A 25,609-nucleotide genomic window follows, 5' to 3' on the forward strand; every position below is an offset into this window, starting at 1 on the left:
ATGTAACGGAGAGAAAAGGGCTAGTATTCACATCATGAGGTACTATCCAGGAGTTGCTCAAGATGGCTATATAAGAAGGAATGTAACAACAATAACAAGTATCGGTCAAAAGAACATAATCCACTGTTGACCACTAATGTTGCACTTGAAGATTTATCAAAAACTCCATAATAAACGTACACTCAAAGCATTCCAGCGCCATCAAATCAATCAGAATTCCAGACTTCATCAGGACTGCTAAGCCCCTCTCTTCTTCTCATCATTTTGTTTTCCAGATTTTGCAGCCCTGCGGGGGCATTGCAAAACTGATTCTAGTATGATGAAATGGAGTCATGTAACAAGGCCTAGGTAGCTTAAGACTTTACTAACAAGTGAGTTCACTCTAAGGAGTTTTTTTCCCTTAGCTAATTATTTGTGTGTTTTTTTTATAACACTCAATAATTAGTTGAGTTTTTCTCCCAGATATACCCCAAAGCTAGAGTGCGGCTTGATGGTAGTCGTAGGTGAGTCCTAGTATCTAGAGTCAATGTATATTACCATACTAGATCCTCTCTAAAGTTTCTTGGAATTTGGTTAGGTCTAAGTGTCAATTTTTAATTGTTAAAAATTTCCCACAAGACGAGATTTTTAATAAATTTTGATGTAAGTTGTAATTAGTGTTGTCTACAGAAGTTGTAGGGGGTATGAGTACTCCAAATTAGACCTCTACACCTCAACTTTCTTCAAGACCCACTTTGATGGTCAAAATTAAAATTCTCTTCAAGTGGAAAATACTCAAAAATGAGGTGGAAATTCACAAGGGGCAAAGTCAATTCAAAAAGTGATGTGGACTCCATTTACCAAGGAAGCTAACCTCTAGAAAAAAATTGATGGTCCAAAGCACAATGATTTCTCCTGCAAATTCGCATTTTTTCAGGAGGGGGTTCGATTTAATTGATTTCAATGGATTATTTGATGGGATTCAAATGGGACTTCATCAAGATCGAAAAAGAGAATATTTAATATTTCTTAAGTGGTCCAAACCACTCCATCCATTATTCCAGTTGCAAATGACTAGCTCCATCAAGATCTACGCAAGCCATCAAGAAGGGTTTCGACTTACTTGATGGGATTAAGACGTTAGTCAATGGGATCAAGACGTTTGGCATTAGGATCACCCCCTGGACCACTTGGATGAGATCTATCATTGGGATCTACTCCCATTTTTTCTATAACTTGAGCCTTGAGCTCCTCATTTGTAATCATTATGCTCTATGCTTATAGACGTAGATATGCTCTATGAGTGGTTACCTCCTACCATGTATAGACTTGAAACTTCTTGACAAGTTGACTAAAATCTCTCTTGGGGGCCTTCAGTAGCCTCTTCTACATGGCATTTGAAGAATGGTTATCTATAGATTCGAACCATTCTTTCCTCAGCATTGGGAATAGATGAATAGGACAAGTCCATTTGCAGATTGCCTCCCAATTCTGCAGACCACTTTCTAGATAATAGCATGCCATAAGCAGCAGGTATGTCAATCACTACCACATCCATCATGGTGGATATGTCGGGATAAGCTAATAAATCGGCCTTGATATCTTTCAAAGTGGGCCGTGGACTTTGATTTCCTTGGAGTCTATCCCACATACATTACCATAAGGGCGAGTGATTTCTAAGCCTAACGCCGACACTGAAGTTAAGGGCATAACATTTGTAGCTGCTCCAGAGTCTAACATACCATTATGCAAGAGTAATCCTTCCAAAAGAAAGGTGATGTCAAAAGGCAGGCTTATGTCCTCCATTTATTCTCTCATAGACTGCACTATGCAAAAGAATTGGGGGATCAGATAGAAGTTATTCCTTCAAGCTTTCTTGGCAAAATTGATTCACTTTCTCATTTTGGGTAGGAAGTTTTAGTCATTCACTAAGGGGAAAAGGCATTTTGATCTTCCTAATAACTCCTTCGAGATCAATATTTAGATCTACATATTGAACTCCTTTAGGGTTGAGAGGAGTTTGGTTAGGTTTGGATAGAGTCAGAGTGTCTAATCCTAAAGTCTTATTATCTAAGGACTTAGGTTGTTGAGCCTCAATCGCTTTCTTATTTTTAGAAGTTTTCCACTTATCTGGCCTAAGCTTCTCTCTAGTTTCTTCATCCATGTCACGTACCCGGCTGCCTCAGTGACCCATCGGGGCTACGGGGTTGTTGTTATATACGTAATTACGCAAACTAACTACAGATAGCCCAACGGGGGCAGTAGAGTCACTATCCTTTCCATTGAACTAATAGCCCAGGCGAAGGCATGTAGGATTTACCGAGAGTCTCGAAGATACAAGAGTAAGAGGTTGAATAAGACTTACCAAGACAACCAACCAAGCAGGCCAATGAATCTAGCTAGGAAAGGACTTACTGACCTGGTCAATTCATCTATCTATATGGAGGAAATCACTTTGATCCCGCCTAAGCCTCTAACTACGCTGCTTCACTCTAGCCAGAGTAGATGGTAAATTCAATAGTGACAAGGTGGCGTTGCCGTCCAGACCATCCATCCTATCCAGACAGACCAGCAAGCAAGAAGACCAGCCAGCAAGCCAGCGCCTTCTGCAAGCCAGAATACTTCATTCTTTCTGGGCCCCCGAGGAGTATCGGTGCTTATGGGCCATTCCTTTCCTTCTGTGAGGCCCCGGCCGGCAGCAGCCCAGCTTATCCGGGCCAGCAAGCAGGACAGGGTGGACGGAATGATTGATTGATTGAAACCGATACTGAAAACTGATATCTTCTCTCCTCGAATCACCTACAAAAACCATCCTCATTGAAACGAAGTGGTGAATCATATAATAAGAATATGATGAAATATCGCTCCTGCAACAATGAAGTGGAAGTGGTGCATCATTAGATAAGGATATGACGGAATCTCCTTCCTGCAATGACTGATCTGATATGATCATTCCTACCTCTCCTTTAGTCGAGAGTTCGGCAAGCTCACCCTATATTGCTACCAAAATGCCAGTGAAGAAATCGATCTATCATTCATTCATGATCGATTTCATTACACCAGAAAATGCATATATTATATATGTCATTATGCTATTTTGCGAATTGTGAACTTCTTCCATTTCTTCCAGTCATTCATTATATATGTAATTACGCTCTCGCTGGATGAATGATCGATTCGATCAAGGTCGATAAGTCACTCAAGGTCTTAGGTTGAAAGCTCCGTAGCCAAGTAGTAACACGGACCTACCTCGCGTAGAAGTACTTTGGGCGGCGGTTGGGTGTTTGGTTAGTGAGCCGTATTAAGGGAGGGAGGCTTGGTTAAGACATTAGGGCCAGGGAGAAGGGAGCTAGTTGAGCCGTTTACGCTGGTTCGGCAGGTGGTGCCCCTTCACCTAACTCCTTAACCCATTTCAAGTTCCCCACCAGAAGGCATGGAGCCATGTCGTTGACTTATGAGCATATAATTTGAGCCATGTTATCGTCAGATAAGTTCACCAAAGAAGAAACGGATAGAGAACTGAATCTTCTTATGATGCTGCTGGCCGGAAAGGAGCAGCCTTAGGGAACAGATTATGTAGTTCCAGTGTGAGGTACACGGACGAATGACTGCTTTAACCTTAGTGGACTATAACACCTTACCGATAGATACGGAACAGGAGGTTCTACATCCAATGACCTTACCGATTCAGTTACGAACGATACGGAACAGGAGATCCTACAGCGACACATAGAGCTAATCCAAGGGGCCTAATACAAAGAGGTTACTCCAAAGGCCTACTCGAAAGGACCTAATCCACCGGTCAGTGCCAGTCAGACAATAGAAGATACCTAGTCAGTGCCGATTCCCGCTAGTTGATGCAGTCGATGCACTCGAGTAGTCGATGCAGCCGATCCCGCTACTCGATCCAAGAGGCGATCCAGGTTCAATCACTCGATTACATGACGTTCGCCGAGGTACTTGGTCTGTTCCTATATCTCTTCGAATAAACCTTATCACCGAAGGCGTTTCAGTAGGTAGGATTCGCTTCTACCCGATGTTAGTTTGACCTAGAAAGTTCTGTTGAAACAAAGTGCCGAACCTTTACATTTTCATGGGCTGGATACAGTCAGTGCATAAAGATCTGATCAATCATGAAGCTCTGGTCGGTGCCAAGTAGTCGGTGCCGAGAGAAAGAAAGGAAGGGAAGTTGTGGCTTGCCTTTCCAGAGCTCAGCGGTTAATTTGTCCCTTTGGCGTCACGCTATTGGCCTTAAAATAAGGTCCGGAGGGCTTGCGCTTCTGAGGGCAAGGACCGGCAGGGTGCGTAGCACGCTCGACTAATAAGGCCGCCATCGGCTCGACTGATAAGGAGAGGATTTCTTAATATTATCTCAAAGCTCCCTTATATCTTTCACTATTTACTTAATAAGCATTCTTCCAATCTATTGGTAAGTATCGTTATGTCTCTCCCTTACCCAGCTCCGTATTGGGGGGCTCGCTTCGCTCAACGGCAATCCCCCACCTTACGACTTCGAACTTGAATGCTTCTCTCTTTACTACCTTCCTGACTGCTTCTATCCGATGAATAACTTTACGGCTGACTTCTTCGACTCTACCTTTACTTTATTTGACCTTCCAACTAAGAACTTGACTGCTTTGCTCGACTCATCCGGGCACCGAACGGCGGGACAACAGATCCCATTGCCAGACCCTAATACCCCTTGGCCAGAACCACAACCCCTGCACTGAACCGCACACCAGGAACCTGAACCGCACACCGAACAATCACATTGCCCGCCTAAACTCCATCGCACCTCACCCAATAAGCAAAACAAAGGAGATGAAGCGCCCATCCCGCCCGTATGAGATCATTCTGTGCACCCTGCTCTGTCCCGTGCACCCTGCCTTGCCTCCACCCATGCAAACAGAAACATCTAGCGAGCAAGCTAAGTCCTCCAGCCAGCCAAGAGACAAAACAGTTAGGCCAGCCCGGCCAGTAAAGAGAAAAGCCCAAAACTTACACTTACTTCTTGTGGGCTGACACCTACTTCTTGTGGGCTGACACCTGACACCTACTTCTCGTTGGCTAGTCTTCAATTTCAAGAGCTTATACGTCGGCAAGCCCTTAGCCTCCTCGCGGTATTCATTATCGATGCGGTATTACTTGGTTAGAGCAGGAAGGCGAGAGTAGGCGGGACGAGGCTCCTCGCTTGCACGCTGAAAGTACAGATATTAACCAGGCTTCCCAATTGATCTAAGCTTCCCGGGCCCTCCCTTTCAATAAGTAATCTAAAGTGTCCTTCCTGTGCTTCGGTTGGAGAGAGATAGTTTGGATAGAGAAAGTAATGGCGGAAGGAGATGCCGCAAACGTGCCAAGAGTAATGATAAGCTTCCCGATTCGTTCAAAAGTGTAGACATACCTGTCACTGATCATTGAGGGTACGAACCAGGCGAACCACCGGAATTAGGCAATCTCGCACCATCCACCATAAATGAATCCCGCACCATCAAGGCCTCCCGCACAAGAGGAATAATGAGTGATAGGCGGGTGAAGGAGAGGATCCAGACAGGACTCGAGGAATAAGTTTTCCCCTTGGCAAACAGCACTAAAAATGACAATTTGGGATGATTAGGCGTAACATAGGTCAGATACCCTGGCCTGGTACGGCCAATAAATGAATGCAGGATGGAAGGCGCGAACGAAAGGGTAAGCCAGCTCGTGAGCGTAATGGAGTCCTTAGGCTGATAAGCACCCGAATAAGCAGTAGTGGGTGGGCGTTGACGACTAGGAACAAACAGCCCATGAATGATACTTTGAATGGCCTCTCTATTTTAAGCGGGTCGTCGGAGCTCCCTTTTCCACCTGCTCATGACCAGATCGATCCAGGAGCGTATATCACTCCCAGTTAGTCCCATTCGACCCGAAACGGAGATTACACTATCAGGTCTAGGGTTCGGAGGGAGAACGAAGTGAGTGAGCACTTTCAATACTAAAGGAACAGACATATATACTGTGTGTGTGTTTTTTCGAGTTGCACCCTGGATTTCCCTCCTATAGATTGAAAACCAATCCATTTCCGATTGTATTCAAATATGAAAGAAGGTCCCGGAGGGGCTTGCGCTTCCTAGTGCAAGGAATGAAAGGATGAAAGAAAGGCCTTCTTTTTCATTGCCAATCGCCGTGAAAAGAAAAGTCAAAGGTTTGTTGATGCGCGGATAGGGTGATAATATCTCCATACACTACTTCACCCAAGATTTGAGGGGAATCAATATCCTTGGAGTTCGACGGGAGCAGGTCCTGCCCAGTAAGGTCCTTATCGACCAACCCTTCTAACGCGAAGTAAACCCCACCCTATGATCGATCCTTATCAACCTGCTCTTTTTCACCCGTCAACCCCGCCAGGATGGGCCTTCCCCTTTACTTTCAGGTCTTTCTCGACCGACTAATGAATTTCCACACTGATGAGCTGGGCTAGAAGGATGGGTATTTAGAATTGGCAATAAAGAAAGGTCCGGAGGGCTTGCGCTTCTGAGGGCAAGGGTATAACCTTTTTTTTACTTAGGGGGATAACCCTTACTTACTTATCTACCGCTATCTTTTCCTAACCCCCGATTCGCTATGCTCTAGACCCAGGGATTAATACGTGTCCATGATATCCAGGCAAAGTCGATTCGGACTATCCTCTCTGCTGACGGATATCCAAAAAGGAATATGGCAATAAGCGGATTAACTCTAGGAAAAGACGAATATCACGTTAGTTAATCAACCAATCAAGCAATCGATCGCTCAGGTTAACGAAGCTATAAAAATAGATAATCGACGGATGATATTTGGAAGGATCTGGCCATCTATTACATATGTATATCCATTCCTTATCCCATTCCAACATCTTCTATTCCCGAAGTCCAAATTGTCACAGACAGTTTAATAACCGCTACATGAATCAAAAGATGTTTAACAAGCGCTTTAGGGACCACTCCGGAAGAGAACGTTTGAACAAAAGGGATAAGAGAAAATGAAGATAACGAGATGCAAGAACACACGACCCTCCAGATCTAGGAAATGAAGTTGATGGGTGAAAAATGCCCGGTTCGGGAATGAACAAAGAAACAAATGATGGTGACTATTCGAGGAAGACAAATCTGGGAAGAATCAATTGACTCTTTCCTGCTAGTATTGATTCGATAGTTTTTGATATAATGTGCCCTGGTTGGCTCACGTTCCTTGGTTGGCGATATAGATGCTCTAAAGAGGCGAGATAGAGAATCAATCTGCTGATGACTTGTACTCGTGTCATGGCTACAGCTTAGACTTGTGATGGCTTGTACTAGTATGGTACCACGCTTCTATGCATCCTTATCTTCAGCGAGAACCCCTAGATCCTTATCTTCGGTAACCCCCGCCCTGCTTGATCGGCTCAAATATCACAATCTCTTTCCAGAAAGATCTGGGCCTGAAGCAAGGGAAGGAAGGATGGGGCGGGCAAGCCTCGCCTTCCTATGGAGAAGCGTGCTAGAGTAGTGCATATTCGAAAGAGGAAAGGTCCCGGAGGGGCTTGCGCTTCCTAGTACAAGGACCCAACAGGGGGCTCGACTGATAAGGACCGGAGGGGCTCGAACTTGTCACCTATTGATATAAGCTATCTTGCGTGGACATTTGAGTTAGCGTACCACTCTAGAGGGAGAAGCACTAGAGGGTTTTTGGTTGAACCCCTAGCCTTCTTTTTCATAGTGTAATCCTATGTTGTAGGAAATGTTGGGCAAGGGATCATTTCCTTAAAGAAATGATACAGAAATGTTGAAACGTGTGTGGTACAGCCTTGAAACGTGTTTCAGGTCGTGCTAGCACGTTTCTCGAGGCTAGAACAAGGCCCAATAAAGTCTGAAACATGTTTCAAGGTCGTACAGTTGTGTTTCCACCAAAAAAAGTATTTTTCCATTTTTTTCTTCTTTCGTTTTTAACATTTATTAGTCGATTAAAATATTGTGTGTATGTTTCTAGATGTCTCTCGCAAGTTATAAAAGACGGTCGCCTCATTTTGGGGTAATGAATGACCCAGATTGACTACGAAATTTGGTAAGCACCCCCCTCCCCCCCCCCCATCAGAGACTGGGATCCAACCACGGCTAAAACAAAACAATTTATTCATAATGTATCATGTATGCTTTATGATTGCACATAAGATTTCCTAGATGTCCTCTCTCTCTCTCTCTCTCTCTCTCTCTCTCTCTATATATATATATATATATTATAGTTTTAAAAATCGGAACCAGTGACTGGACCGGTCCACCTAATAAACCGGGTTTCAAAACGGAACTGGCCAAACCAGGATTGGTTAGATCTCAATGAACCAGTTTAAAAAAAACACATGAAATAATTAATTTCTAATGAAAAAAACTATTTTTAAGATTTGAAACCATGATTCCAAACCAATAGACACAGAATATGCAAAGTTTGCTCATATATATATACCGACTCAAAGATGAATATATCAAAATGGCACCAAGTGCAATACATATCAGCAACAAAATATATAATCAATGAGGCTCTGAATGGCCTCTAGAGTTCAAAAACAAAGCTTACAAACTATGGGGCCACTGGCCTACTACAAATCTACATATATGATATTAGTGATTAACATTATCACTTGAAACTTCTCATCATGATCATACTTACTTGGTTGAGTCTCGACTCCCAAACTTTGCAATTGCTTGAGTCACAAACTTCTCTACTGGTTCAGTGACTTGAGTCTCAAACTTCTGAAGGTATTCTGCCCTAATATGCCCTATTACTTCATTTCGTGCTCCACACGGCTTTACATGGCCTCCTATCCCATCCAAGTGTTGCTTAACCCTGTTAATACCCCCTCCTTCAAATGGATTTTTGGAAATTTTTGCATATCATTTTGCCATCAATCATATCACAATGAGCCCATGCAGTATCCTTGGCTTTTGAAGGCATGATGGCTACTACTTAGATCAAACTCTTTGTTGTTCCACTACTCCAGCAAAAACTCAACAGTCTCCAAGCTCCCAATCAAACTCACAAAAACTCCAAATGAGATGTGTGAGGCAAACGAAGGGGGTGAGCTCCTTTTAAAGGATTGGAGAGGGTGTTTTTGGAGGTAAACAACCTTTACTTTCCCTCCAAAATACCCAGGAAGCTTCCAAAAGAATCTGTGTCGATCTGTCACAGCCTTGGCAATGAACCAGCAAATTTACGATGGAACCGGCTGGCTTATGGTCAAACTGGTCGGTTCCTTCATAAACTGGTCGGTTTTGTGTTTTTTTGGCTAAGTTGGCCCTTAAACTGGGTTTTTTGCCCAGTTCGACCCAGTTGCCCAATGAATCGACCGATTTGACTAGTTTTCGATTCATGCCAACGGGTTTTTAAAACTATGATATATATATATATATATATATATATATATATATATATATATATATATATATATATATATATATATCGCTTTGCCCCATTTCCAAAATTTGGGGGGGGGGGGGTCACGTTTCGTACCCATACCCATTTCCTCATATCGTGCAACTTAGGTATAATCTATCTCCTTGTGGATCTAACAAATTTTTATCAAGTGTGCAAAAGATCTATTTTTTTTAAAGTAGATCTTGAGCGTGGGGTAAGTTTTTGGTTAAACGAACCCACTCCCAAGTTGAAAGAAGCAAGAACCCATATCAAGTTACTTTTCTCAAAGGTCGATCTAAAGATTTGAGGAGGGAGTTTTCTACCCTAGCTCTCTAAGACATTTTATTATGAAATCTAAATCTGCATACTTATTTTATGTGCTTTTAATGAATAATCTAGCTTCTCCAAAGCTTATTTAAAGGGTTTTCCCTTTCTTGCTTGCACAAGAGCGGAGACATCCTTATTTAAAGGGTTTTCCCTTTGTTGCTTGCAATTTGTATTTTAAGTGTATATTCTCACCATTTGTGATTTGATTTCTCTTGCATAAGATCTAATCTTCTTCTCTATGCTTGCGCAATTCCTTATGGAAGCTTAGGTGAGGGTTTGGAAGACGCCTTGAAGGGATCAATAGTTGGAGGATTGACAAACCAAAAAATACACATTTTTGAGGCCTCCTTCTACCCTTGGTCGTGGCTAAAAAGGGATCCTTTTTTCTCTCTTGTGCAAGCCCTCCTTCTGAAGACTTCGACGTCAAACCCAAGGGCTAGATCTCCTGGAAAAATAACGAGTTCCTCACTTGAGGAACTCTTGCATTGAAATATTGAAGCATTGTAATGTTTTTCCTCATTTCTTTGCATTTTGAAGAAGGGTATTTGTTCTCCAACTCCTTGTTGTAAACCCTCCGCATGATATAAAACCCTCATTTCCCTATAAGAGGGTTACTCTTTAAATAATGAAAGAAGTCTTTTTCTTGAGGGAGCTTGGGGGTTTTCCCTTAGCATCCCGATCTCCTCATTTGGTAAGAGGATCTATTGGTGATTGCTCTTGATTTCTCTTTCATTTTGCAAGTAGATCCTTCACTCATTTTGCTTCACTTCCACTAATACACACTTGCTTCATTGAGTAGTTTCACTTGCTTCATTGATCATTAACACAAGTTAAGCTCACTTTGATATCATTATTTGTGCTCACTTTACTAGTTACTAATTTGATCATTGATATGGAATGATATTTTTTATTGGATTATCTAAGATAATTCGCACTTGAAGCATCTCACTCTAATTGCAAATCTACATCTCATTTGAAGCATTTGTTTTAACCTTACATCTCACTCACATTTGGTAATTTTGTTTCTCTAAAATTTACCTCCAAGCATTAGTTTGGTTGATAGACTTTAGGAAAACTTCCTCGACTATCATTCAATTTCCCAAAATTTGAGTTTGGAGGAAAGGTAAAATGCATGACCTCGCAATTCTCTTGCGTGGTTGAGTCCCTTGTAGGAATGAAGGCATGCAAGTTGTCTTGAAGAACAAGGTAGGTATCGTTAATGAAGCCTTAGCTTCCTCACTTGGCCTTCTTCCAACCACCTCAAGTCCCTACCAAGTTGAAGAAATTGGGGGTAAGTAACACCTTAGAATAGGCATTAATAAAATTGACCAGGACCACTTTATTGCACACACTCACCTACAACTTTGGTTCACCTTGTATGTGATTGATTATCACTTAATCTCTTTCTCAAAGACATACAAGTTGGATTGTGAGCATCTACATTTACTTGCAAGCATTTCATTTTATGTTCTTGTACTTGTCCCTTTCATTCATATGCTCATATTAAGTTTCCTTTGTCATATTTGACCCAATTTCAATTTTAAGTGCAAACTTTGATCACTTGCAAGCTCTATTTCCATTTAGTTGTTCATTTCTCAAAGTTGTATATAATTCTTGCTATTTTGGTTTTGTCTTGATTCGCTAACACTGTTTTTTGCAGCTTCCCATTCTTGCAATTTGTTGTAACTTGAAAGTTATATTTCATTGCAAGTATTGTGATTTCATTTTGACAATATATTTCTTGCAAAGTATATTATTATTGGCACTGGTCTACTCACAATTTGCCTGGCAGGATATCTTGTTGAATCTAATTGATCTATCTACATTATTGATGCCATATGCTCATAGTTATTTGTACTTGCTAATCAATTTTATTTCAAGTTATAATTCAAGTTATTAAATGGTGAATGCCTAATTGGTTTACTAATAGTCTCCTAGAACTTGTTAGATTTAACAAGCTTTCTTTAGGGTCTACCCGCCTTGGCTTAGCCAGGAGAGAGCCTAAATGGATTTAGGAATAGATGACAGCCCCTTCTCTGAGCGTTGCCACAAAGAACATACTTTGTGCGGTTGAAGATTTTCCCCACATTCTTGGGTATGCATATCTGTGGACAACAGCCACTATGAGAGATCAAAACCAGTATAAATGAAGAAAGACAGCTAGCTGTGTGTAGGATAAACTGAACTAAGGCAGTTAGTCATTATGACAGCTCATTGAAATGCTACAAAATCAAAAACTATAAGAGTTGCTACAGACCACTATAGGATAAGTTTGACAGATGGAAATTCATAACTCAGACTGTTTACGTTTCACTGAAAATTTTCTATACAAAGCATGCCCTGCTCCAGATAAATCTACAAACATCACATAAGGCATATACAGTATAAATTATGATTGACTTCTTTGAAGCATAAATTCAAAAGTTGCTTGGGTAATGTATGACAGTCTGAAATTAGATAGTTAATGAGTCAATCTTCAAAGGTAGGTCAAGGGTAGGGCCAGCCTTTCCTTGGCAAGCCCAGTCTCCACTAATGAGCTTTTAGTGTTTGACGAAGGTACCCACTGCTAAGACTGTGGCATAGTCTTATTGTGATTAGCTGTGTTGACCCAAATGCTTGAAATCCTTCCAAATGTAATAAAAACTAATTAGTGGTTAGTTAGCACATCTGTTAGCTAATTAGCTTGCTGAGAGACGGCTATTAACTGTCAAACCCCTACAAGACTGTAATAAAAGCATATTGAATAATAATGAAAGTTTTCAGTTTCTGTCCCCATCTTCTATTTTCTGTCAATTGTTTTGTATCATGTCAGCTAGGGTCATTCCAAAACGTAAGTAGCATATGCACATCCCTCAAATCACAGAAGAGCATGGAAGAATGAAGAAGGCAAGGTATATTTTTAAACTCTTGGGATTTCATTGATGCAAAGAAGGAAAATTCAACTGTGACGCCTTTCCCATTCCACTTTAAATGATATTTCCCATTACACTATTTTGGTTTTCCAAATAGTGGCAAAGAATATATTACAAATACACTGACAAACACAAAATTACTCTATTAGAAAATAAAGGATCAGTGCCAAACCTTTCCAGCGTAAAAATTAAATATGTAGAAATCTTGTTTCTCATGTATTTCAATTGAAAACATACCAGGTAATGAAGATTGGAATTGATAAGATGGCAGATGCACACTATCAAGAAAGCCATCAATTTGATGGTGCTTTCCACGGTCTTTCCTAGCAGATAAGATAAGTTGTTCTTCTTCCCACCATTCCCTAAGAATTCTAAATTTAAGAGCAAGCATTTGCTCCTTGAAGTTTAGAAAACGCTTCCATTCGGCAATCTTTTCTTCCATTTGCTTTCTATTTCTTTCATGCACCACAGCATTTTGTTTCCATAGTGACATCTGTGAAACTTCAGAAGACAATAACCAAGTCCCACCAGCAGAATTTGTAGGCAAGGGCAATGAGTTAAACAGTACTGAACTGCCCACTTTAGAACTCAATTGAAAATTTGCTCTAAAGTTATTTTTGATGGAAGAATGTGAACTTGAATCTTCAGCTATTACTGATTGGCTTTCCACAGCCTCATCTTCCAAATCAGCAGCCATGTTGTTAACACCACAATCCTCAGTTTCAGTAATTTGTCTTCCAGCAGTCCACATGACAGGTTTGTTGTCTTCTGTTCCCTTTCTCTGGTATTGAAATGGCAGCTCTATGAAGCATTGATTTCTAACCCTTGCTTCAGCTGACTTTGATGCCAAAGAAGGTACCATAATTCTATCCTTATTTATGAACCCTGAAGAAGACGCTTTAATACTTCCAGTTAAATCCTTCAGAATTATTTTTTCATCTATTTCTCTGAATGCCTCCTGTGAGCAATATACAGAAACATCAACACAGCCAGAATGACAATTCTCTGTTTGAATTTCAGAATTCAAACATCCAAGTTCCTTCTCCACTCTATCAAACTCACACTCAACTCTCTCCAGTTTCTGTAATATTTCATTTTTTAATTCCAACTGCCACTCCGATGGATATTGTATCTGAAAAGTGTCACCAGTCTTTGAATTTTCTGGCGCAAAAGGACTACCATCCAAATACTGAACATTCAATGGAGCTTCTGCATCAGGAATCTGAGAAACGCAGACTGGCAAATTGCCCTCTTCCAGTAAACTGATTTCTCCATGTTTAGAAGTGCTTGGAAGATTATTGCAAAACTTTTCACAATCATCCAACTTCAAAGATCCACCTCTGAAGGAATATGCATGTTCATCTGCACATTGTACAGCAATTCTGAAATCATATAGGTGAAGAAGAAATTAACATTTCACACTTTTGGTTTTCTAGCTAAGAGTCATGCCACATCTTTTATCATCATATTAAATGTAATGTATTGATAAACAACAATTAGGACAAATCCCATATATTAATTGGAATAACTGCAGCCAAGGAGAAACACCTTTTATGGACTTGAAATGGAATCCAAAATATGAGTAGGGAAGGCCAACTCAAATTGAAAAGAACTGACAAGTATGAAAACTGCACAGCTAGGAAATAAGTGGTCTTACTGGCATAGCCCCGAGGGTAGGTTTGAGTGGTCTTACAGCCAAACGTGGGTCCTTTCAGAGTTGGCAGGTTCGGGGTTCAACGCTCATTTCCCTAAGGGTTAAGCACCATAATCAGTGCCAATAATTTACCCCATTACTATCCATGGATCACAGCATGGCTTTCTGCAAGGTTTTCCTTGGAAAGAACAAAAAAAGGAAACAAAACAAACAAACAAAAAAGGTGGTGATATTGGCCAGTCTGATCCAGAAATTGAAGAAAAATATTGATGGGAACAGTCTGATAAGATTGAAGAATAGCTAGCCCAGTAGGCTACCTCAAGTGGTTGAGTACATTGAGGCTTGAGCTTCATGTAGGAGGTCTTGAGGTCAATCCCCTGGGTGGCTGCCTCTAGTGTGTGCTTCACTCAATGCCCTTACTAGGTCAGACACGATAACCAGAGGCTGACAGGTTTCCACTAGGTACTATCCACAAAATGTGGTGAACCAACCCGGTGCTTCCCCATGAGGTTTTGAAAAAATAAGTTTGCAGAATAGGATTTATAGCACTAATCAGAATATCATAATGGAACATTAGACTCTTAGAGAGAAATTAGAATGTAATATAGCAAAAAGAAGCAATTAAAGGAACATGACAGAGAATGCAATGGAGCAAAAAGGAGCAACTAAAGGGGTGTAGGGAGGCATAAAATGCACCCACACCTATGCCCTCTAATGACATAGGTCCTTATCAGGATTGGAGGATATATCAAGCTGTTTCAATTCAGTTTAAAAAACGTTGGAAATATCTGTAAAATACTACCCTCTCAATGTCAACCTCGATGCTTCTTGAAATATTATCCCTTCTCCACTTGATAAGGTGGTGTGCACTGGGCTCTAATCCCATACAACAAATACTCAAGAATTTATAATTTTATAAAGAGGACTCTTTCTATCTATCACCTGACAAAACCACAGCCAAGGGATTGAGCGTAGCAGAATTAACACGACAAAACCCAAAATGCAAGTAGGAAGTCCATGGAAATAATTTCACAACTAAGGATCCCCTCAAAAATAATTGTAAATCGATAATTTGACAAGCATGGAGCCACTCCACTTGGATGAGTAGGGATGTTGCCAAGTGACTTTAATAAATAACAACAGATCATTTACTATTGTACTATAACACATGAGGTAAATCCAAGCAGTTTGTAAGATAAGGTCTGTATTCTAGCAGGCTACAGCATATGCATGCTGCCATCTATGATAATGAAAAATGAGAAGGCAATGGAGTCCAAGAAGAATGGATGCAGGATAAGAAGGAAGCACTAAATCAGTGACACATTCTCCTTGATAATATAGCCAAAACATGAGCATTTTAGGAACTTTTAACAAGAGGTTCCATTTGTATAAATTGCTGGATTGATCAACATATTGGGGAATGTGTGAAATACCATATTTCATCTCCATATCAATCAGAGTGCCTCCGGAACGGTTTGTCCTTCACTTCCTAGCATACATCACCAGTTTGACTTCAAAGTTCATACTAATCTTGTATGCAGTTATCTCCATATGTCAAAGTAATCAAATGATATGTTCAGTCACTTCTAGTCTCTTCAAACTCCAACTGACTGAGTAACCAAGGTCATTTACAGTTATATATGCATGAGGATATCAGTGTTCAGGATGCCTTTAGGTAAAGCTCCATCAATAACATAGTTTTCCATTTGCAGAAGTATTTATTTTCAACACTACCATACTTCACAGCAGAAAAAAGATGATACTAGCTCTATAATATTTGACAATAGATTGTGATATCCGTGGGAACTCTCCCGGTATACTAAAGAATCTTCTCTTCAATGACTCAATAAAAGTTTTATAATCTCATGTACTACTCAACAAAACCATGAGATAGTGATACATTATTGTGCTGGTAATTTATAACACTAAAAACAATCTACTGGGTTGATTACTTTTACTTTTAGCCGTATATATTAAAGTTCAACTTTCAACATATTCAATATACAATATAGTCATAAGCATAAGAATTAGTCTGTTATGCCTCTGACATAACTGCATAACAAACTCTCAGTGAAGTTGAAAATCTGGTTTCATTCAAGAGCAACTTCCAAGGTTTAGCTTGCAACCTCAGAAAGAATTCCAACTTGGTTGCAACTTCCGAGTTGTCTCAAGTAATACAACTCCTTAGTACATGTCCACATCTATCCATGTCAACTACAAGTCTTGTCCAATTCACAACAATTTGCATCGTTTACTTCCTTCTAATAAAAATAAAGGTCACATTCTTCTGTCATTCTGTAAATTTATGTGAAAGGAGCGACTATACTTGTGACAAATATACAAGAGTTTGAATGATGAGAAGTATCAACATCCACCAAGGCTACATTTTTTAACACGCATGTAATTTTAAATTTTATTTAGTGTCCTCAAATGTTTGGTATTATAAAAACATGTTATTGTTCCAACTGTTCTAAGTTTAAAGAATGACTACAAAATCGTTGTTACTGCAGAACACATGTTCAAATAGTAACATCCCATAAATATGTTGCTCATTTAAACTTCAAATAAATTCAAAGATGGGACGTCATCAAAACATCTGATCACTCTGCATATTCATTTGTGTTGTTCTCAAACAAAAAGTTCCCTTTTCTCCTAAAAACAAAAACTTTAATTTGAAAGCTATTGGTATCCAAGCCAACCAGTTAATGTATACTAATAGACAGAAAAGGGTGTTTTACTGTTCTAGAAGAGTGAAAAGATTAAAAATTAATCCACTTATTTCATTTTATTATAACTTATCTGTTTCTCACAACCATCCTTTGAAGTCAACTTAAGAGCATGGTTGTCACATTAAATTTTACCATGATCAGGGATCAAATATGGTTTATCGACCAGGAACTATACGAAAGGGTGAGAACATATGCCAACAAGAACAAAAGAAAATATTTAAAAGCATAGAAAGATCTAGAGAATTGAGATGATAGTATAGCAGAATAAACAGGATATTATGACATCAAGCAAAACAAATAATCTGGAAGACCAGTAATGGCTTTATAAAAAAACCCTCATCCACAAAAGACAGGACACTCACCAGGTAAAGAAATGCTCGTCAATGAATCAAAAGGTTTAGGAGGCTTGCATTGTGAACTGGCAACGATTGGTTCTGGACTTTCCATTTCAACATTTGGCCCTAGTGAATAGCCATCTTCCTGAGATACAGAAGTCTTCAACTGAATAAAGTCATTCTTGTCACTGTTATCATAAGCACCATCAACACTCTGGTTTTCATACTTTGCTAAACCTTCACCCCATCCAAGGCGTGGCTTCTTTTGTTGATGAAATTTGTCATAGGTGCCATGGCGATTGCTAGAAGCTGATTTCAAATAAAACTTATGCCTAGGCTTTGTCCCAAATTCACCAAGCTCACTGTCTCTGCGTGATTCATTAGAATGTTCTACATGGTCAGAAACTGAACTCCAGGATTTGAAGTTTGCAGACCGAGAAGATGCTTGCAAGTTTGGAAGGAATGAAGTCAACTGGCTTTCTCTGGGGATACTGTGAAAGTCATCTACAATGTCAACATTCTTGCCAAGGGCTGGATATATATCATGTCTTGCCCCAAAATTCTTTTCCCTATATCTCCCAATATGAGCATCGAAAACCCTCTTTTTTGTTTCAAATTTGTAGTATTTTCGACTGGAAAACTCCCTATCTGTTTTGCTATATAACTCTAAATCTCCAGTGCTAAGCTTCTTAGATTGTTCTTGCTGCCAAGAAACTTCTGCATCACAGAGCCGAGTAAAGTGATAAGGCATTTCAACTGATTTACCCCTTAGAATATGGTGCTTCTCTGAAGGGAACATGCTATTCTCTCCACTCTTCCAATGATGCAACTTCCGAGCATTCCGTTGATATCTAGAATCAATAAAGAATCCAGTGGGTTCCTTGACAATTGTGTGCCTCCCCTCAAAACGTAAGCTCGTGTTATCATCTTCTGGAAATCGCCTTTTCTTATAAGAAGGAAATTGCATTTTCTCCCAGGAAAGAAAATCAGCTGACCGATTGCAACGAAAACCGCATGCATCATCTTCGTGCAAAGGCTCATATTGCCCTTGCCTGGAATAAACTTTGGATATTACACAAAAGCAAATTGTTAGTTTTGAAAACAGCTAACAAGAAATACCACATCAAAAATCCCACTCAGCTCAACATGCATCTTCATTTGCAGGCATAGAATAACATATAACTATTATCCATGAAAAATAATGCAAAGCCAAACGTAAGTACTGTGCTTGCAGAGCAATTAGTAAAGTTCCACTCTGAACTGACTTTGGAAAGCTACCTTAAGGCAACGTTACAAGAAACCTGTGAGACGAACATTATTTAGCTAGAGAAATTCACAAATTTTGGTATTTGCACTCCCATTCGTTGAACAATTCTCAAAGTGAAGTAAAAATAAATTTGAATAAAGGATACTTTGAAGTTTGAACTAGTAAATAAATCAAAGCAAGCTCATTATCAGATTCAATTCACCACCACATGCAGCAGTCTGTTAATACTCTCTGTTAAGGTTATTAGAAGAATTCAATTCATTGTGTAGTATTTTGTTAAAATTCTCTGATAAGTTTAAAATTAACTAAAGAATCCTACAAATATAGATATTAAAGCCCTTTGTCATGGGAATTAGTTCCCCCCCACCTCCCGGCCCCCCTATATATTATCATTAATAAATAGCAGCAACATTTAGCTTCGATGTCGCAAACAAGGGGTATCTATCTGATGAAAGTCACGTAGGATTTCGACCCTGGACTCATTAGTTATAGCTGCAGTAACATGAGGGCCGTGACAGGACTTGCACCAGGACTTATCCGTTACAACTGCAGTAACAGATGAGGACCATGATGGGCTTTTGAACCCAGCTCATCAATGAAGTATGTACTCCAACTTACTACTAGAACACAGCCAAACGGACCAAACACCGCAGACACTAATGGTCTTTAAAAGTTTACAGTAGCTTCCAAAAGTATTTTAAGGAATATCTTTCTACTCGGATATTATTCTGTGAAAGTCCATTAACATTGATTAGTTTCAAACAAGCAAATTTCCAGAATTCCCTTTATTTTAGTGTAGTTGAATTGACACCAACAGCGAAACATCTTAACCTCGGATCTGTGAACGGCCAAAAAGTGTCAATTCCCCGAAAAAAGTACGAATGTCACTCTTTTCACTGGCCAAGTATTTATGTCAGCTAAATTTTCTTCCTTCTATTTTCTTTGTTGTGCTACACAGACAGGCGCACACAGAATTTATGGATCTCTCACACACCCCCCCCCCCTGGCTACAAAATGGGCTGTAGAATATGCCTCTTGGAACAAATAGAATATCGATACTTAGCACCCGAGACTTATGTCAAGAAGAACAATTACAAGGCAAGGCTACATGCATGTTTCCACTCGGCTCGCTACACACATTTTGAAGACAGTTTTTGATCCATACGAAAAGAAAGAACCACTTTCTGCGTAATATTGTGTGAGGGCTAACTTCAATGTCAAATATCGCATTTTTTGCTATAATTCTTTAAATTCAAGTGCAACAATTCTTTAAATCATCTCCAATAGTGCGGGCATCGTGAGCAGAAGTTTAACAACACGCATTCGAAGTCCAAAATGTGCAGGTTCGTTCCAGGACATACCGTGGGCCCGTTGCCTGTGTTCGTTATGGTCGGATGAAGCCATAATTGATGAAGAATGGGACGACCCAAAACCATCCGCATAGCGATCCTTCCTTGCTGCCCTGAAGTTCACCATCTCTACACACTCATTCCCCTCCTCCTCGGTAAACGTAATCTTGAGAGAGTACAGAGTGCTACCTATCCAAGAAGTATCTCAGTGGATCAAATTTGACAGCCGAGAGGTCCCGAGCTCAATCCAAACAGAGTCAAAACTAAGATGCAACAGACAGCATAACCCCATAATTAAATGGCTCGAACTCGAACACATCATGAAGCAGTCTCAACAGCATAGGAATTTCAAATACTTGCCCTTCACACAGTAAACTGCATTAGGAGCACCGTGGCTCCAAAAAAAAACCATTTTTCCTCACAGAAAACAAGGTAATCGGCGATCAAACCAAAGACTTTACATGCTGCAGCCGGAATTGCAGAGTTCGAGACGTTCTGCCCAAACCCTAACTTCCTGCGTTTCCCTCGCTCAAACTCTGCCACGGACGAACTGCTCAAACTTCTGCGTGTTCTCCTTGGCGTCCGGAATAAGTAGTAAGTTTAAATGTAGTATATTTTTGTTTTGCGTCCATCCTGAGAAATAATATTTTTTTAAATTAAATATATAAATATATATATATATATACATTCGCTTAGCCCAGTCAGCATATCGTACTCAACGAATCTGCGTCAGCATCCACCAACTGGACGGGCCGGCGTCTATAATGGCCTAGTCAGCGAAAATTCCGTCCAGTCAGCTCCCGCGCGTATCCAAATTAGGATTTTAGGTAGCCTTTAAACGGCCAGAGATCTCTCTTGGAATTCAAGGCAAATATTGTCCGTTCGATTGGAACTAGGAATATTCTTTGCGTTAATCCCAAGAGTGTTCGAATCATTCGAACGGTCAAGCCATGCGAAAAAATCCATAACATATCGTTTAGTTTTAATTTAAAAAGGGTTGGCTGCGCTGACTACGTAGGCGGGAGTGGAGGGCAAGAACGGTTACTCTTGAGGGAACCAAAGTTAAGTTGATGGGAGAGTTGACTATTTTACTTGCATTTAATGTATTATATTATTGAATTGAATGATGAAAATTCGGGATGTAATATAATATATCTTATACGTCAATGTGGTGTGTCGTGATTTTAAAATTGGATAATAATAATAATAATTGTCAAACAAGAACTATGTGGTGGTATGTCACTGTTTATTTGTATACATAATTTATGTGCATGTAGTTTTTAGTTTATTTAGTTCAATAAAGGCATCAACGAAAGAAAGAAAATATGGATGAAACAAAACTACACATGGATGCAAAAATGGGATATCTACCTCAATACCTATCCCACAAATAGCAAGGAGCTAAAGGATTTTGTTATGGAGAAGTTTCATAAAAAGTTATGGGGAAAAGAGTTGGGTAGAAAGAATAAATATTACATTGAGGAATTCAACCCTACGTGTGATTTATTGCTCAATTAAGGACCAACTCACATCAACTTCGGTGTGAAACAAGACGGTGGAAAAGGCCTAAAGAAGCTTGGGAAGAAAGGGTGTGCACATTTTGCACATCTCGGGCTGTGGAATCGGAAAAACATTTCATTTTGGAATGTGATGCATTCAAAGACATCAGATAAAGTTATGAGAACATGTTAGCATCAGTTTCTTGGCATTGTCTTTTTAGCTAGGAGATTGTTGGAAGGTTGGGTCAATTGAATTGGAAAATGACTCAATTGCAACTAATAGTCTCATAGACTATTTTTAGTCTCGTGGACCTTAAAATATCATTTCATTATAATTTTATGTGTGAAGAAAAAGATGAATTTATAGTTGAAGTCCATATATACAAAGAAAGTTTAAGTCTAATTAATCGCTAAAAACAAAAGCAAAAAAATTAGGCCAAGTATTTTGAAACTAATAACAAACTATTCCATTCTAGTTTTTAATTTAAAGGAATTGAATCTTGATTTCTAAGTGTAATTTTAGAGATTTTTCTTAATTGACGAAAAACATGATGTTTTGATAATATCATTTTTTCCCCAACTCATTTTATTTTTATTGGTATTTATTTACATGGAATGGGAAAACAAGTTTTTTTTGCAAGAATTACTTTTAGCTATCTTTTTGCAAAATGACATTTGTGTTGTTTTTTTCGTTTAATTGTGTAATGATATTTACAATTATTAGTTTGATACATAATTTATTTCCTAAAATAGTGAGTAAACAATTAGTGCAGTTTGACATTTGATACACTTTGCATCAAATGAGTGAACAAGAATAGACACTAGAAAAGGGTATTTGTTAGTTATTAGTTTTCAGGAGTTTTATTGTCTATGTCACAGTCTGACTGAAGGTTCTAGTATGAGTTGCATTGTAAAAAGAATGTACATATGTTGTAATATTTGGAATAACAAAACAAAAAGGTAATTGAGTTTAAGGACAAGGATTGTAGAGCTAGGAATGGAGAATTCTTAGTGGGGATGATACAATTTATTATGTAAAGAAGAAACCTGAACTTGACAATAGGCATTAAAGGCTTAGTGGTCCATGAAGTAAAGGCGGTGATTTGTGAAATTAAATGGTCTTAGGAAAATATTCAAGTTCATTCTTGTTTCAAATAATACAAGGAGCAAAAGGGAACATAATTTATGGAATGATTACAAGAGCAAGGATGCAGTAGTAAGGGAGGGACAGAAAACTTGCTCCAAAAGAAAGAGAGGCATTTGGAAGAGATGATGTGGATAGAGGGTCAAATTCAATTTTACTGCAGACAAAAAAGATAAATATTGTATGATTACAATTTCCAATTAATGGGTTATGTTGCATTGTCATTGTAATAGATATGGATAAATAGCAAGTGAAATATGTGTTGTTTTGAATATATCTGTGATGCAATTGTGAACCAATATTTTCTTGATTTGTATATTGATTGTGGTTATGATTATGCATGAGCACATGTGTCCTATGCTTCTATAAAAAAAACAAATAAGTTAATATAGTAAACAATAGTAATTACAGAGTGTCTGAAGTTCAGACTGAAAAAGAGTCCCATAACATTTTTTCCTAATGCTTAATGATATCATAAATAATTCAATAAATGAAGTTAGGGGCCTCAACGATCTATTCAAATTTCAAAACAAGATCAGTTAGAAGAACTGGGTTCTGAGACTCTCTGTATTAATATACGAATCTATACCAGAGACACTCTGTTTGATTGAGAGGGTCAATGTATACATTAAGATATATGCTTACAAAATATTGTCCTGACAGGCAAACAGTATGCAAAATATCAAACGAATGTACTCAGGCAGATTATGTCTTGTTGTAATGCTTCTATAGGCTTTAGGCTCCATTGTGCACAAGCCTCAATTCCCACCACAAGGAGCTTGGCAATGAGGATCACAAGTTCTTATCAATAGCCAAATGCCCCAGTTACTCATGAGCAGTCTCAAGGAGTGGCTGAGAGAGTTTGTGAGCATTCTAGAATAGTTGGTGTGTGGCAAGTGAGGTGGAAGCCCAAATTAAGGTGGCTCCAAGCTTCTGTCAGATAATAAATGCAGGAGCGCCTATGCCACCATATGAAGAATTCCCTACCTGAAGTCAAAAAAGCACATGAGATAGTAATTCCTCAATGTAGCTATCACCCAAGCTCAGAAGGGAAAACATCATGGACGTCTTAGTATGACTTCGAAAGAGTGGTGAGGTGCTCATTTATATCTACAAGCGGAATGAATTCCTGAGAGTAGCCCACAATCGAGAGGATTAGCTAGAGGTAGTTCATGCAGCAACACACTTGGTCTTTGAGAACAGTGCAAAAATGTTGATTAAAGACTATGCCTGGTGCAGGTGAGGTGGAAGCCCAACTTAAGGTGGCTCCAAGCTTCTGTCAAATAATAAATGCAGGAGCGCCTATGCCACCATATGAGGAATTCCCTACCTGAAGTCAAAAAAGCACATGAGATAGTAATTCCCCAATGTAGCTATCACCCAAGCTCAGAAGGGGCAACATCATGGACATCTTAGTATGACTTCAAAAGAGTGGCGAGGTGTTCATTTATATCTACAAGCGGAATGAATTCCTGAGAGTAGCCCACAATCGAGAGGATTAGTTGGAGGTAGTTCATGCAGCAGCACACTTGGTCTTTGAGAACAGTGCAAAAATGTTGATTAAAGACTATGCCTGGTGCACAGCCAAAGGGCCATGATGTAGCCATTCTTGAAAAATAAAAAAGGATGTTCAATGTCGAGCAAAGGGGAAAAATGTTGAATTTATAGAAAGAATTGGATAAGGATTATCCTGTTGCAGTTAGGACCGTGGGCGGGAAAACTTGTGATTGGGGCAACGCGATTCTCCTGTTGTATGATTGGACATCGCACATGGATTATCTGCAGGGTTCAAGCAACGAGGTGGGTAATGGAGAGTTGGCAGGATAGAGTAATAGTTTTGTAATAACATAAGAAAAGTAGTGTCAAAAGCCATTTAGTGCAAGCTCGAGAGGTCGGGTTGTATTAGTTTGTAGTCACCCCGAGTTGGTAGTCGCGTGGTCGGAAGGTCGGGTAGTTGGGAGGTTACATTTTTTTTAAAATCTTTCTCGATTCGATCTCTGACTTAATATTGGGCTGATTGTACAGTGGGGAGGTTGGGCGATAAGGTGTTTTTTGTTTTATGACAATTATTCTATCGTGAGCTTAACTATACCATAGTCGGGTGGTTTGATAATCGGGCAATGTTGAGGTCGGAAGGTCTGGTAGTTTGATAGTTGGGCAATGTTGAGGTCTGGAGGTCAGATAGTTTGACAGTCGGACAATGTTGAGGTCGGGATGTCGGGTTGATTATTTATAAAAAATCATAGTCACTCGGTGTTCCAAGTAGGGTGGTCAAATGGTCGAGTGGTTTCATTAGGTCGGGTAGTTTCATAGTCAATAATTACTAAAGTTGGGAGGTCATGTAGTTTGACAGTCATGCAATGATGAGGTCGAGAGGTCTGGTAGTTTGATAGTCAGGCAATGTTGAGGTCTAGAGGTCAGGTAGTTTGATAGTCGGCCAATGCTGAGGTCGAGAGGTATGGTCAATTATTTATAAAAAATCGTAGTCACTCAGTGTTCCAAGTCAGGTGGTCGGAAGGTCGAGTAGTTTGATGGTCGAGTGGTTTCATTAGGTCAGGTAGTTTCACAGTCGGGCATTACTGAATGTTGAAAATAACAACAAGAAATGTTAAAAATAACATCAAGAAAAAATCCTAATTTAATTTGTCCTTGAATTAAATTGGGAATTAAATTGTAATTCTAATTCTCATTGCAACTTGTAATAGTTAACTAAGTTTTTTTTGTCGGTCAAAAAAGTTGCATTATATTATCATAATTTCAAAAACAAAATACATCAACAGATTATCTGAGTACATCATTGCTATCACATTAGGCGAAATAACAGGCTTGAGAACTAACAAGAGTTCTGCTCTAGACAAGATTGAGCCTGTGAAGAAGCCAAGACAACCCGTGTCATTGGTTATTTCCGAACCAAAAATAGCACAAGAAGATAATTTTCTAGAATTACACATTACGAGGGTGGGTTGGGGAGAAATGGTGGCGAGTTGCAAAGAACGTTGCTCGATCAAGCAT

At 39.4% G+C, this 25,609-nt stretch overlaps 1 protein-coding gene across 2 annotated transcripts in view; it reads right to left on the reverse strand.

Annotated features, from left to right (window-relative positions):
* Window positions 1–20,543, reverse strand: part of LOC149181352 (uncharacterized) — a 52,496-nt gene extending 31,953 nt beyond the window's left edge. For both annotated transcript variants that reach the window (XM_089416581.1, XM_089416580.1), the window contains exons 1-3: window positions 19,967–20,543; window positions 17,366–18,400; window positions 12,858–13,982 (exon numbers count right to left, since the gene is read on the reverse strand). In XM_089416581.1, the coding sequence (XP_089272707.1) occupies window positions 12,858–13,982; window positions 17,366–18,400; window positions 19,967–20,081 (2,275 nt within the window). In that variant the 5' untranslated portion in view covers window positions 20,082–20,543. The remainder of the gene's footprint in view (window positions 1–12,857; window positions 13,983–17,365; window positions 18,401–19,966) is intronic.
* Window positions 20,544–25,609: the final 5,066 nt, after the last annotated feature.

Source organism: Pinus tabuliformis, chromosome 3_2, assembly GCF_031772625.1.
Source record: "Pinus tabuliformis cultivar Carrire ecotype Pingquan chromosome 3_2, CPIR1, whole genome shotgun sequence".
Classification (NCBI taxonomy): domain Eukaryota; kingdom Viridiplantae; phylum Streptophyta; class Pinopsida; order Pinales; family Pinaceae; genus Pinus; species Pinus tabuliformis.